The 15854-nt window shown below is 34.7% G+C and overlaps 3 protein-coding genes across 3 annotated transcripts in view; all 3 read left to right on the top strand.

Annotated features, from left to right (window-relative positions):
- The first annotated feature begins 430 nt into the window (after positions 1–430).
- On the top strand, positions 431–1543 carry paqr8 (progestin and adipoQ receptor family member VIII). The gene has a single exon (XM_073817015.1). The coding sequence runs from the start codon at positions 454–456 to the stop codon at positions 1510–1512; it is 1059 nt and encodes a 352-aa protein (XP_073673116.1). The 5' UTR covers positions 431–453; the 3' UTR covers positions 1513–1543.
- Positions 1544–4244: 2701 nt separating this feature from the next.
- LOC141283667 (uncharacterized) lies at positions 4245–10963 on the top strand. Its single transcript, XM_073816981.1, has 3 exons — positions 4245–7219; positions 7629–7704; positions 9910–10963. The coding sequence occupies exons 1-3, from the start codon at positions 7089–7091 to the stop codon at positions 10336–10338; spliced, it is 636 nt and encodes a 211-aa protein (XP_073673082.1). The 5' UTR covers positions 4245–7088; the 3' UTR covers positions 10339–10963.
- A 2177-nt stretch (positions 10964–13140) lies between these two features.
- znf395b (zinc finger protein 395b) overlaps positions 13141–15854 on the top strand; it is a 9216-nt gene continuing 6502 nt past the window's right edge. The window contains exons 1-4 of the mRNA XM_073853186.1: positions 13141–13196; positions 14519–14635; positions 14733–14884; positions 15050–15156. Of these exons, the coding sequence (XP_073709287.1) occupies positions 14567–14635; positions 14733–14884; positions 15050–15156 (328 nt within the window). The 5' untranslated portion in view covers positions 13141–13196; positions 14519–14566. The remainder of the gene's footprint in view (positions 13197–14518; positions 14636–14732; positions 14885–15049; positions 15157–15854) is intronic.

Genomic DNA, 15854 nt, shown 5'->3' with positions numbered 1-15854 from the left:
TATTTACTCCCTTTTACTTAAAAAAAGGAAGTAAGGATTTTCTTCTTTTCCCACGCAGACAGATAGTCTGCGTGGAAGATTTATTCTTGCTCATATTCTTGCTGTCTATTTACCTTATCAAGCATTTTTAAACGTTTAATTGTCTTATCTCGGATTTTACGTGCTTATTTACATATTAAATCTTAACAAAGTTTGCAGAATGGTTTCACAAGTGTTTTAGAATATTGTAATTCTGATTTGGAGCAAGAGCACAGAGCACAATGTGAGTATACAATGATCAGTTCAACCAGGCCAGTTATTAACTTATCAAGTGTAAGTGGTTTAGTTCAGCAAGAATTGGCTCTTTGTCTGGCATGGCAGGTTTGAATCATGGCATGCTGATTTGTCAATAATTTATCCTTGTGCTGTTTTCTCGTTTCAGCTCATTTTTGGACACTGATCCACTGTTTCAGCATGTCGAGTGGAGTTTTGGGCCGTCTGAGTACATTGACTTCAAGCATTCAACAGCTGGGTCAGTTACCCCACTTGTCGAACTGGTTTCCCCGTCTACCTTTACCTCAAGCCACCGTACTCGCCTCTGATGTGCCAAGCCTGTTTCGTGAACCTTATATCTTGTCAGGCTATCGTCCGGTGCATCAGGAATGGCGGAGCTACTTTTGTAGCCTGTTTCAATGCCACAATGAGTCGCTCAATGTATGGACACACCTGCTGGCAATCCCTGCAATTCTACTCCAGTTTTCTTTATTTGCAGGGACATGGGGGCTGACGCTCAATTTGGCGTCTTTGCCTCTGTTTTTATATGTGTTATCATCCCTTACCTACCTCAGTTTCAGCGTGGCCGCCCATCTGCTGCAATCGCACTCTGAACTAGCCCATTACTCTCTCTTTTTTGTAGACTACGTTGGTGTAGCTGTTTACCAGTATGGCTGCTCACTAGGCCACTATTTTTACTGTTCTGAGCCAGTATGGAGGCACAGCTTGGTGGGTATTGTGTTTCTGCCTGGTGCTGCGGTCCTTGCCTGGTTGTCCTGCACCAGCTGCTGCTACGCCAAATTCCGTTATCGCCGTCCGTACCCGCTTTGCCGGAAGCTCTGCCAGATTATTCCCACTAGTCTGGCGTACTTGCTCGACATTAGCCCCGTAGTGCACCGCCTGGTTACCAAATCATGGGACGAGCCAGTGTTGGCGTTACATGCCCTACAAGTGGTGTTTTTCATGTTAGCATCTCTGTTTTTCTCTTGCCCTGTTCCTGAGCGCTTCTTTCCGGGGAGATGTGACATTGTAGGCCACGGACATCAGATCTTCCATATCTTTCTGGCCATGTGTACTATGTGCCAGCTGGAAGCAATGTTTAGAGACTTTCTGGTGCATCGGCAGACTGTTGTAGATGTGCACGGAGAACCCTTCATCATGCTGGCTGGAGGATCGTTCTTCTTGTTGGGGCTGTGCAGTGTTCTGACTGCAGTTCTAATTAGAGGAGCTGTACAAAGGCAACTGAAGAAAAAAGACTGAAAACTATTTCGAAAAGATTTTTACAAAGCATATTTGCTTAGTAATATACGGTAGTACCAATAGGTATTTATTAATATAAGTTTTAAAATTAAAATAATTTTAGTGCATCTACCCTGCATTTGCTGGTTAGGCATGTTTTGAAGCATGGCAGCTGGTTTAAGCTGGTCCTTAGTTGTTCATGAGCAGGACCAGTTTAAAGCTGACCAGCTTAAACCAGCTCATGACCAACTAGTAACCATCTTAAATCATCTTAAACCAGCTGCTAAACTGGTCCTGAGCAGGAGCTAGTTTCTTAGGACTAGCTTAGGACCAGCTCATAACCAGCTCAAGACAAGTTTAAACCAGCTCATAACAACGTAGTTAGTTATGTTTTGCTTAAACCAGCTCATAACCAGCTCAAGACAAGTTTAAACCAGCTCATAACAACGTAGTTAGGTGTGTTTTGAAGCATGACAGCTGGTTTAAGTTCGTCCTTAGTTGTTCATGAGCTGGTTTAAGCTGGTACTGAGCAGGAGCTAGTTGTTTAGGACCAGCATCTGCTTAAACCAGCTTAGGACCAGCTCATGACCAACTAACGGCCATCTTAAACCAGCACAAACTAGCTGCTATGCTTCAAAACATACTTAACCAGCATATGCTGTTATATACTTATAAATAATTTTATTTTAGTGCATTTACCCTGTTAAACAAAACAGCATACAGTTTTGAAGCATGGCTGCTGGTTTAAGCTGGCCCTTAGTCATTCATGAGCTGGTTTAAGGTGTTCCTGAGCAAGAGATAGTTGCTTAGGACCAACACCTGCCTAAACCTGCTCAGGGCCAGCTTAAACCAGCTCAAACCAGCTGCTATGCTTCAAAACATACCTAACCAGCATATGCAGTTTTTTTTCAACAGGCTGTTATGAGAATTGTGATGGGATGTCTTTTTCTTCCTTTCTTTTGTTTATTTTAAAAGTCCCACAATCACATTTTGAAATCCCAGAAATCAGTCTCAGAGAGGCAGCTTATATTTTAACTATAATATACTTCTACAAATCGAATCAAACTTAAATACTAAATGGGGTTTTCCCACAAATGTATTCACTGCTTAGGATAATCTACCACTTAGCCAACATTCCTCTGAGATCCAGTACTGTATGGTTTTGCAAAACTGGCCTGTTTACATGAAACAGTTTGGAGTGTGGGAATGAGTTTTTCGAAGGAAAATAACATCCAATTTAAGGAGTAAAGCTGGATTTGGAAATTAGAATGAGGGAGAGTTGGAGGGGTGAGGGATAAGGGGAACAAAGAGGCTACTTTTATTTTGCACTCAGCGTTGTCAGGCAACGGTGTTGTGGTGGAGGAACGGATCAGCTCTTGTTTGCTTCTTGTTTATCTTATAGAACATTCAGACAGAATATACATAATCTCTTTATAAAATCAAAATACCATCTGCAGGCCTGAACATTTTTTTTTAATTTGAAGCAGCAAAACACTGTGAAGTAAAATGTTACACTTATTATATATATATATATATATATATATATATATATATATATATATATATATATATATATAGTTGAGGTCAAAAGTTTACATACACGTTGCAGAATCTGCAAAATGTTAATTATTTTACCAAAATAAGAGGGATCATACAAAATCAAGTTATTTTTTTATTTAGAAATTACTTGAATAAGATATTTCACAGAAACAAATAGCTGAATTTATTAAAATGACACTTAAAAGTTTACAAATGCTTGATTCTTAATACTATGTTTTTACCTGAATGATCCACAGGCGTGTTTTTGGTTTTTTTTGTTTTTTAAGTGATAAGTTGTTCATGAGTCTCCTGTTTGTCATGAACAGTTAAACTGCCTGCTGTTTTTCAGAAAAATACTTCAGGTCCAACAAGTTCTTTGGTTTTTCAGCATTTTTGTGTATTTGAACCTTTTCCAACAATGACTGTATGATTTTGAGATCCATCTTTTCACACTCAGGACAACTGTTACAGAAGGTTCAAACCCTCACTGATGCTTCAGAAAGCAACTCGTTGCATTAAGAGCCAGGGGTGTAAACTTTTGAACAGAATGAAGAGGTGTACATTTTTCTTATTATGTCTAAATATCATATTTTTTCATTTAGTACTGCACTTTAGAAGATTCTATAGTTTCCTTCTAAAGCATCAGTGAGCATTTGAACCTTCTGTAATAGTTGCATATGAGTCCCTCAGTTGTCCTCAGTGTGAAAAGATGGATCTCAAAACCCATACAGTTATTATTGGAAAGGGTTCAAATACACAAAATGCTCAAAAACCAAAGAATTTGTGGGACCTGAATGACTTTTCTGAAGAGCAGCAGGCAGTTTAACTGTTCAGGACAAACAAGAGACTCATGAACAGCTATCACAAAAAAAAAAAAATTTAACTTTTGAACGGGATCATTTTTATAAATTCAACTATTATTTTCTCTTGTGATTGTATGTAAATGTCTTTTATGTGAAATATCTTATTCAGGTCATTAATAAATAAATAAAAACATGCATTTTGAACGATCCCTCTCATTTTGGTACTAAATAATTAACAGATTCTGCAAAGTGTATGTAAACTTTTTACCTCAATTGTATATATTTATACACACACACACACACACACACACACACACACACACATACATATATATATATATATATATATATATATATATACACACACACACACACACACACACACACACACATATATATATATATACACAGTTGCAATCGAAATTATTCAACCCCCTTGACCTACAAGACATTTTGCTGCACAATTAGAACACAATTTTGTAAAAGCAACTCAACAAAAGCATCAGTACACTATTCGAGAAATGTATAAATACACATTTGAGTCATTCTGAAAACGGAAGCTGATGAATAAAAAAAAAAATCAAATTGGCTCTAAATGTTCATGTTCAAAATTATTCAACCCCTCAAAGTCAAATTTGGTGCAGAATCTTTTATTCTTTAAAACCCCCAATAAACGCTGTCTGTAAGTGCTTTGAAGCTTCTGTCACCTCTCTACTGCAGTCTTGGCCCATTCCTCGCCTGAAAAAGCTTTCAGATGACTCATAATCTTTAGTTTTCACTTTGCCACTTCTTTCTTCAAATTCAACCAAATATTTCCAACGAGAATTAAATCTGGAGACTGAACAGGCCACTCAAGTACATTCAATGTCTGATCCTTGAACCAAGCATACATTTTTGGATGTATACTTTGGGATGATGGCCCTTCAGGAAAGTCCCCTGATCATCAGCTTTAGTCTTTGCACCAAAGGCATCACAATTCTTGCCAAAATGGCCTGCTACTTCAAAGAATCCATGATGTCCTTTATACAGTCATGGTTTCCACTTATTGCTACAATAAAACACCCCTCTAACAGGACTGGTCCACCCCAAAGTTTGATGATGAAGATGGTATTCTTCCGCTCATAAGCTCTGCCTTTTTTGCACCAGACATACCACTGATCCATAGGTCCAAAAAGTTCCAGTTTGGTCAGATCACTCTATAAAACATTCTTGCAGAACTTCACATGTCTATCTAAATTAATTTTTACATGTTCACATCTGCCTTTTTGTTCTTCTTGGTCAAGAGTGGTATTCGGCAAGATGTCCCGACATGAAGGCCATAACTGTCTAGTGTTCTTCTTATACACTGCATTGAAATGTTATTCCTCCTTTCGTTGGGTCATCTTACAAGGCTTTGGTTGTACATTGCAGGTTTTTCCTCAGTTGTTCTGATCAAACATTTTATGATATTGTGCTTTTTTGTTCAACACCTTCAAATGTTTTCTGGTACAACACATTTTAAACTAAGGAATAAGGATGCCAGCTGTGTCTCTGGGAACCTTTAATGCCTTGGAAATCGTCATATAGCCTTTCTAAAGTAATAGAATTATTAGCTTTTGTGAGAGCTGTGTTGACTTTGTCATATTAGCTACTAAAACTTCAGCACATGCATGTGTTAACTGTATGTATGTGTAACACCTCAAGCTAATTCTGTTTTCTAATAGAGTTTCTAAAAGCTTAATTATGTTTTAAGACAATTTTGTTCCCCACCATACAAATAAGTGACTAAAAAAAACAGCAATGTTAAACAGGGGTTGAATAATTATGACATAGCTGTGTTATTAAAAAATCCTAGAACTCAAAAATATTACATTATATGTTGACATTATCACTTTTAATATGCCAGTAATTGGTTATAGATGCAATTTTTTTAAAGTTCTGGATCTTCAGAAAAGCTTGTATTTGTAAACTACTGCAGTCTCTGGAGGGTTGAATAATTTTGATTGCAACTGTATATATATATATATATATATATATATATATATATATATATATATATATATATAACACTGCAAAATTCTATCATTTTAGTATTTTATATTTTTGTAACAAAAATTTATCTGCACTGTAATTCTCCTGAACAAATGAACTTTTGGTATATATATATTCCTTTCCCCCCCTTGATGTATAATGTACTGAATTTATTTCATGACAAATCATTTCTACCTCAGTTTAACGCTGGTGCTTAAACAAAAATGTGCCTTAGATATTCCTTTGTACTTTAATAAATGTTTACATTAAATTTACATTAATTAATAAATATTTGGTGAGTTTTGATTTTAGTTAAGCAAGTTGAATGAGGCTTATTGTTTGTAAGAAAAAAGTTATATATAGTATTTCTTTTAGTGAATCACAACAGTAGTTTTGTGCAAAAATCAGCCATATTATTTAAATACAATTTGTCATACATCCTTTGTCCATTAAGAGGCAGCAGTGTTCCATTCATGAACTGAAACTATTTTTGTTTTAATTATGTAGATGTCATTCAGAACAGAACTAACCATATTTAAAGGCTATATAAAATCTAAATAAGAAATAATAAAGACATTAAACTTTGTTATTAAACATAAACAATCTAGTCTAATTGAATAAACAAGTAGGCACGTGAAGTGGACTCTACTGAGGGATGTATGGATTAGACACTGGAGTGACAGGAATCCAGAATGAGGAAGTGTGACTTTGTCAAATCCCTGTTGGATCAGTGTATTGCTGCCAGTGAAGACAAGATGATGCCAGGTGATCTGAGATCGCATAACTGATGTCAAAGGTAAGGGGACATTCTCTTTTATTCTTTTTGGCAAAAGAAGGCTGTTTATAGATACTAGTTCTGAAAGACCTCACACAGATGATGTACAATGTGTATGAATATTCATTTGAAAGACTTGTATGCTTAAGTTCCATTTAAACTAATTCAGGTAATACTTTTTAATATTTTTTGACAGTACTTTTCATTCGACACTGTGTTTACTTACATTTTAAAAATAGTAATATGTTTAACATTGCAGTAACACCTCTCTGTGTTAACATGAAAGAGAGGTGTGACTTCTACAAGTACTCACCTGTGTAGTCATACAACTGTTCACAACAATTCGCTTTCATTTCTTTTACTCATTGCCCCATCAACAATCTCATTGAGAACATCACCGGTTGTAGATATTGATTTTGTTTTCCTTCAGTTCTTACATTTTAGTCATTACAGAAGCTGTATGAAGAGTGATGGCTCCTCTTGAGGAGGGTCTGGTCACCTGGTTATCAGGTTGTTCTTCCTCCCTTCAGATTAGCATTGTGTCAGCTATCTTCATCATCATTTATGTGGCGGTCTACAGTCTTTGTACAAGCTGTTTTAGGTAAGTCTCTTATTTTTTTCTTTTTCATTTTTTGTATTTATATGCATATTTAGGAATTTGGTTGTTATCACAACTTCAAAACACACCCATGAGAAGGGAGTGATTGTAACAGTATGCTGAGTAAATGGGTGGAATGTGCAATGACAGGTTCAGAAGTCACCAAGTGCTCAAGTCACGCAGCATGAATAACATTAAAGTTTGTGTTATTGTAAGAAAAGTAGAGACCTGTTTGTCAACTCCCGTACCTTTGTGTTTATGTAAACCGCAAAGATGGACTGATAACATCAGGTTTGCATACAGACACCATGCAAAAAAATCTATCAGGGAAATAAACAGGATGCAAGTTGGATGCTACGGTGTATCTGTGTATGTAACATTTGAAATAGTGACTTTTCTTTTTTGTCTCTAGTATGTCTGAAAGTGTTTCACCCAGGCATTTGCACAGACGGGAGAAAGCGCATATTCAATCTGCACCTCAACAAAATGTAAGAAACTTACATAATACAAAACCCATACTCAGAATACAATAAACAAATTAGTATTATTCTTGGCTATTGCTTTAAAAGGTTATTGTTCAGTGTTGAAGTACACTGTGTTGTCAGGTTGCTAAAAAATGTGCGTCACTTGACAACATCTACTTGATTTTATTTAAGTCAAAATATTATTTAAAGGAATAATTATAATTTGCTGAAGATTTTTTTAGAGGAAATTCTTCACCAGTGGATCCTCTGCAGTGAATGGGTACCATCAGAATCAGAGTCCAAACAGCTGATAAAATCATCACAAAAATCCACAAGTAATTCACACGACTCCAGTCCATCAATTAATTAAAGTGTTTTACCTTTAAACCTTTGCTTCTGGACAAAATAGCAGTCCATAATCCATAATAATGTTGTTGTTTCTCTTCTGATTCCGGTGAGAGGACTCTTTCGCAAGCATTATTATGTATAAAGGACTTGTATTCTAGCAGAAAGCAATGGGTTGAAGTTAAAAATGTCTTGATGGATTTGTGTATAACATTACTTATATTACCTGCTGTTTGTGGATTTTTTTAAATGTTTTTATCAGCTGTTTGAAGTCTTATTCTGACGGCACCCATTCACTGCATTATTGGTGAACTTTTTTTTTTTTTTGAGATATTTTTCCAGTTTTGATGAAGACACAAACTACATCTAATTTACTTGATTTTATTTAAGTCGAAATATTATTTAAAGGAATAATTAGCTCCCCCAAATTACAATTTGCTATGTAGAGTTTGTTTCTTCATCAGAACAGGTTTTTAGAGAAATTTAGCATTACCTTACTTGTTCACCAAAGGATCATCTGCAGTGAATGGGTGCCGTCAGAATAAGAGTCCAAACAGCTGATAAAATAATCACAATAATACACAAGTGATTCACACAACTTTAGTCCATTAATTAATTGTGTTTTAACTTTAAACCATTGCTTCTGAACGAAATAGCTGTCCATAATCCATAATAACGTTATTTTGGACTGTTTTTGCTTGGAAATGATGCTTGATCTGAGCATATTTCTCTCCTGATTCCGACGAGATGACTCTTTCGAAAGCATTATTATTATGTTCTATCAGAAAGCAATGGTTTGAAGTTAAAAATGTCTTGATGGATTTGTGTATAACATTACTTATAATACTTGCTGTTTGTGGATTATTATGACTTTTTTATCAGCTGTTTGAAGTCTGACGGCACCCATTTACTGTATTCATTGGTGAACTGTTTTATATAGATCTGTTATTAAGAAGACACAAACTACATTTAAATTACTTGATTTTATTCAAGTCAAAATACTATTTAAAGGATTAATTTACAGAAATTTACATTTCTTTAATTGTTTATGATCTGCAGTGAATGGGTGCCGTCAGAATGAGAGTCCAAACATCACAATAATCCACAAGTAATTCATACAACTCCAGTCCACTAATTAATTCAAGTGTTTTAACTTTAAACCATCGCTTCTATTTCTCTTCTGATTCCGATGAGAGGACTCATTCGAAAGTATTGTTATGTATATAGAGGACTTGTATTCTAGCAGAAAGCAATGGTTTGAAGTTAAAAATGTCTTGATGGATTTGTGTATAACATTATTTATATTACCTGCTGTTTAAACTCTTATTCTGATGGCACCCATTTACTGCATTCATTGGTGAACTGTTCTGATGAGGACACAAACTAATGTACATCCTGGATGGCCTAAAGTTGAGTAAATCTTTAGCAAATTTTCATTTTTGGGTAAACTATTTCTTTAATATGACCAAATCAACCTGATTTCATTAGGTTACAGCATAAAAAAATCATTTTAAGAGTTAGATTGTTAAATTATTCTTTATTTGACTACTAGCATATACTGAATACAAAGCCAAAGCTGAATAGTGCATGACCACTGATGACAATTTGCTTTAAGAGGAAGAAACTCACATTTTTCTGCTATGAGACCGTTTGCAATACACTACTGAACCATATCCATCCTATTATGGTCAATTAAAATCATTTAGTGGTAAGTTATGGGATTAATCTTCTAAAGGAAATGACACTTTAATGGAAAGCAGATAGAGAAAGCTAATGATTTTTGTAACGCTTTTTTTAATAGGACCAGCATAAAAGTATGTGACATGAAAAAACAAAAACAAAATAAAATAAAAAAATTCTCACAAACGTATGTCTTTGTTACAGAAACTACCTGAACCCCTGAGAGTTGAATATACACCAGATGCCACTGATCTAACTGATCATATATACTCACTCGTGGAGGCTGAACTAAATGAGGAAAATCCTTATGAGTGCATTAGTGAGCCTCCATTACAGTCTCCATCTGACAAAGCTAAAGGGGAGAATGAGAGCCCTTCCCCAGCAATGACAAAGCCTGATGATAATCACTCTGTCTCAGCCCTCAACAAACCAGTAAACAAGCAGGCAGTGGAGCAGCCTCACGCTTTACCTCAACATTCGACCGACTCAGAAACGACTGCTGTGTATGCTGCAGTGAACTGGAAAACCAAAAGTCAAAAGAACGAAGCACCTCTGTCTGATATAGATACTGTGGTTGATTTGAGTGATATTGTTAAGGAGGCAGTCCCTCCCATTCCAGACAAACATTTCTAGTGTGACGAAAATTTACAATGCATGATTTGTATTTATTCACATTTTGCAACATGTTGTTAACAATGAATATTTTTGTATTTATTGCTTTTTATCATGTGAACTGATAAATATATTCATTCTTACGTCGCCGCAACTTCATCTAAAAACATAAAGGAAGCCGACCACGTCTGGGTTATTGTAGGTCAGGGTGAGTCACATGACACAATGCCTCGAGCCAATACCCAGACTGGATTCAGAGACTGAAACCCAACATGCTTGTGCTGTCCAGACCTAAAATCCCCTTTGGAGGATGAAGTCCGTCGGGCATGACCGCCGACAGAAGAAAGCTTATAATCCCCAGACATCATTACATGATGAACGATTTCTTCCAAATGTCTGTTTGCAAATACACAATGCTGAATATTTAGGAAACAGACCAAATGATGTAGGTGAAAGGTGACACATCACTGGACTGCTCTGGAAGCAGCAGAATGCTGTCTAAACAATTCACTTAGAATGACGTATCTATCTATCTATCTATCTGTCTGTCTGTCTGTCTGTCTGTCTGTCTATGCACATGTATATATTAATAAAAAATTTAATTATTATTGTGGAATACTTTTTATCATGTATTTTACATTGAAAATAAAAGCAATATTTTGAACTTAAAAAGGAGAACTGTATCATTTGACTCATAATACATGATTTTTCATGTTTCTGTTTTTTGTAAAAGTGGAAAAACATGCAACAGAACAATATATATATATATATATATATATATATATATATATATATATATATATATATATATATATATCACTTACATCTTCCTTGTAAATATATATTTTATTTTATTAAAAAGTTTTCAGAGGTAAATCAATAACAGTTCCATTTTTAACAATATTTTAAGTGTGATTTATGAGATTTGTTGTATTTTGAATCCATTTTTTCTTTGCAAAAGGCAAAAAGTTGATCATACTGATTTCAAACTTAAAGATTGATTAGTTTGAATATACATTGAACCAAAAACTATCATAATATATTAGTTGTTAATTCAGTTTACTTTATTTTTGACAAAACATCCCATGTTTCGCTAGTGACTGCACTTTTTCAGTAGTGACAGTAATCTTTTGGTAGCGACCACATCACATTACAGAATTAACTTGCTAATACTAAAACACTTAACATGCTAAAATACAAACTGTACTAAAAATGTGTTTATTTCCCCAAAATAAAGGATCATGTGTTCCCTTTTGTCACTATAAAAACAACAATGAAATGTTTTGGTTGTGACTGTTACGGTAGTGACAATTTTATGGGATAACACCCAAAAAAACAAAGATGTCACTACCAAAATTCAGCGAATATTTTTGTTGTGACTGTTTCGGTAGTGACAGTTTTATGGGGTAACACCCAAATAAAACAAAGATGTCATTACCGAAACTTTATGGAATAGCTCTCCAAAAAAAAACAAAGATGTCACTACCGAAACTTTACCAAATGTTTCGATCATGACTGTTTAGGTAGTGACAATTTTATGGGCTAACACCCAAAAAAACTAAGGTGTCACTACCAAAACTTTATGGGATAACTTTTCATAATAAGTAAGAAACTTTACCAAATATTTCAATCATGGCTGTTATGGTAGGGACAATTTTACGGGATAACACCCAAAAAAAAAACAAAGATGTCACCACCGAAACTTCACTAAATTTTTCGGTCGAGACTGTTATGGTAGTGACAATTTTATGGGCTAACACCCAAAAAAACTAAGGTGTCACTACCAAAACTTTATGGGATAACTTTTCATAATAAGTAAGAAACTTTACCAAATATTTCAATCATGGCTGTTATGGTAGTGACAAGTTTATGGGATAACACCCCAAAAAACAAAACAAAGGTGTCACTACCGAAACCTCACCAAATGTTTCGATCATGACTGTTTAGGTAGGGACAATTTTACCGGATAACACCCCCAAAAAAAACAAAGATGTCACCACCGAAACTTCATTAAATTTTTCGGTCGAGACTGTTATGGTAGTGACAAGTTTATGGGATAACAAACACCCCCCCCCCCCCCCCCCCCAAAAAAAAAACAAAGGTGTCACTACCGAAACCTCACCAAATGTTTCAGTCATGACTGTTTCGGTAATGACAATTCTAGATACTTTTGGAGCTAGCTCAAATATGCAAATCAGTTCATGGTTAGCTAGCACAGTTCTGAACAGTTGTACACATAAACTCCCACAAAAATGTGTTTAGTTATACAAGAAATGGTGTTCGGTAGTGACATTCTTTAAAATTACACACAGATTTTTCATACTTTTGAGCACATTTACCCCAAAATGATGAGATCTGCTGACTCTGCTCATACATGTAGGGGTGTAATTAAAATCAGTCTCAGCCAATGAACTAAAACATACACTATTTCGGTAGTGACATTGACAATGCGGGACACTTTTTTACATAAAGTTTCATAATTTACAAAGAAAATATTAATTAATGTTTAAAAAAAATCAAAAATAAAAGTTTAAAAACAACAATGGAATAAAATACAAAAATATATTTAATCATTTTCATAAGTTGAAATTTACCCACTAAATGATGATTTTATATATATAATTTTACTGATAATTAAAATATTATTGTAGGTTTCAATACATAATAAAATGATCTTAGTCATAATTACTAATATGAATATTGAAGCTACATAAACAAGGCTGTGAGATGTTGCAGTAAGCAGCTGTCATGAGTAATATGAGGGCACGTAAACTGCGCAAACGCGACGCACAGCCCCCCCGCCTGACTGACTGAACTGACGGCAGAGAAGCGCGGGTGAGCAGCAGGCAGCGGCATCTATCCCTACGAAAACATTCAAGGTAAAATCTTTAAACACGCCGTTTTTTAGTGACATTATGGCAGATGTTGAGTGCATTTATTTTACTGCATGTTTACAGACTTTTCCCAGTATAATCATGTAGCCGGTGTTTATATGAACTGTACAGATTTTAATCCTACCGCGGTGCTGTCGAGAAAATACGCTGTTTGAAATGAACAGTTTCAATGTGGCTATCTAATGCATGCGGTTTAATAGGTTTTTATATATGCATTTTTAAAGAATAATGTGCACAAATGTGATTTTATGGTATTGCAACTGTTTGTTGTTTTGCCTTTTGGATTGTGTACATTAACGGGGGCTGAGCAGAAACTCGTGTACGCACACGTTGTTGAGCGAAGGTGTGTCCTTCGGGGAACCGCGTCAGCCAATCAGAGCACAGCTTCCGCCCCCAGTGGGAAGGTTGTTTTTTGCTGGATGTAAACGCCCATTATGAGAGTCCCAGCTAAAGTATGGATCTGGATTAAACAAATGGCACAGTTTAATTGAGCTATTCTGAATATTCAAACTAGAATAGCATTTCCTGAGGAAAATGCAAAGTGTTTGCGAGGCAAGGCTGTGGCTTTGTGTGAATAACAGGCTCTCAGCAAGCATCATTTTCTGTCAGCTGTGATCGAAACGATTCAACACGTATAAAGGCGGATATGAGCTGGTAAATACTTTAAAAAACGAAGTCGTGTTATTACAAATAGATGGCTTTTTTGTCAAAAATACGAGAGAGATCTCGAATTAGTGGATTCTAACGAATCGGTTGAGTGAATGATTCGTTGAGTCACTAATAAAAGACCTATGGAGCTACAGAAAGAATCACTGAACGAATCATTTTAGTGAATCAATGGATTGTAAACACGAGTCACTAAAATGAATCCTAACTCCGATGCGGGATTTGTATCTCTCAATGATTTCACTCCCTAAATCCGGAGTTACAGTATCTGAGAGGCTCACAGTGAGGGGGTGTGTTGCCCTAAAAAAAAGTAAAGGCACTGAGCCGACTGCGCTGCTTATCTGTATGCAAAAATCTATCGCGTAGGTATTGTTTTATTGTTACATTACATAGTTGTCTTTTTCATATAAGTCCCATATGTGAGTAATTAATCTACCTCGGAAGTCTCGTGTAAGTGGTTTAGTTTTTAATAGAGGGTGTTGCGTGCAAATGTAATTATTTATTTATTATTTATTTCGTTTTCATGGCCTCGTGGCGCTATCGCAGAGCTTGTGAGTTGTTATAAACCTGCTTAGCGTTTAGATTAAAAAACACATACTGTAAATGCCCGTTGTTTTAACATGTTTTCCCCTGCTTTCTAGCTTTTTGTGCGGAGAGCCAACGCCGACTGTTTAGCTGAGAGGCACAGCATGGCAGCGGTGGGATCCAGAGCAGGACTGAACACAATATCGATGGGCACTGAAGAGCAGGACGGATTGGTATGTGTCATAATAAATTATATATAGCCTTTTCAACTTATACATGGATGTAAAGTGTGGATATTCGGTGTGTAATTGATTGTTTCCAATCCTGCAGGTCTACATGCAGTGTTGTGGGCAGGGAGGAGGGGTGGGTGTGCAGAAGAAGCTGAATGCAGGAGCTGGGACAGAGTGGTCAGCCGATGCAAACGCACAGCAAACAAATCTTTTATCCTTCCCACGGTCTTCCGGTGTGGACTTACCTTACAGGTTAACTTACAGATCCATTTCGTCTGTTTAGTTGATCTGTTGTCTTCACTTAGGTTTTGACTAACCCCAACTCTGTTAGAGCAAAATTAAATGTTGTTGAAATGCATAGGTCTGTAATACAGTGCAACGTAGTTGTGTGAACAGTTTTTACTCTCTGCCTTATAGAAGTCCTGAGTCAGTGGAGATGGATGAGATCATGGCTGCTATGGTGCTAACCAGTCTGTCCTGCAGTCCAGTGGTCCAAAGCCCCCCGCAGAGGGACCTCCTACCAGGTGAACTGGTTTTCTTTGCAAACCACAACTTGCCAAACATGGAACAGTTTGCATTGGATGCTGGACAATCCAGTGCAGACAGTTTATTTTAAACAAAGTCTCAATCTTTTAGATTTAGTAGACTTTTTTTTTTTTTTTGCTCTTAATGTTGTTATTAATTTACTTTTTAATTATGTACTTATTACATATATATATATATATATATATATATATATATATATATATATATATATATATATATATATATATATATATATATATATATATATATATATATATATATATATATATATATATATATATATATATATATATATATATATATATATATATATATATATATATATATATATATATATATATATATATATATATATATATATATAATATATATATATATATATATATATATATATATATATATATATATATATATATATATATATATATATATATATATATATATATATATATATATATATATATATATATATATATATATATATATATATATATATATATATATATATATATATATATATATATATATATATATATATATATATATATATATATATATATATATATATATATATATATATATATATATATATATATATATATATATATATATATATATATATATATATATATATATATATATATATATATATATATATATATATATATATATATAT

This window comes from Garra rufa, chromosome 13, assembly GCF_049309525.1.
Source record: "Garra rufa chromosome 13, GarRuf1.0, whole genome shotgun sequence".
Lineage (NCBI taxonomy): Eukaryota > Metazoa > Chordata > Actinopteri > Cypriniformes > Cyprinidae > Garra > Garra rufa.
Note: the sequence above shows the minus strand (reverse complement) of the source record. Positions and strands in the feature narration are given on the sequence as shown.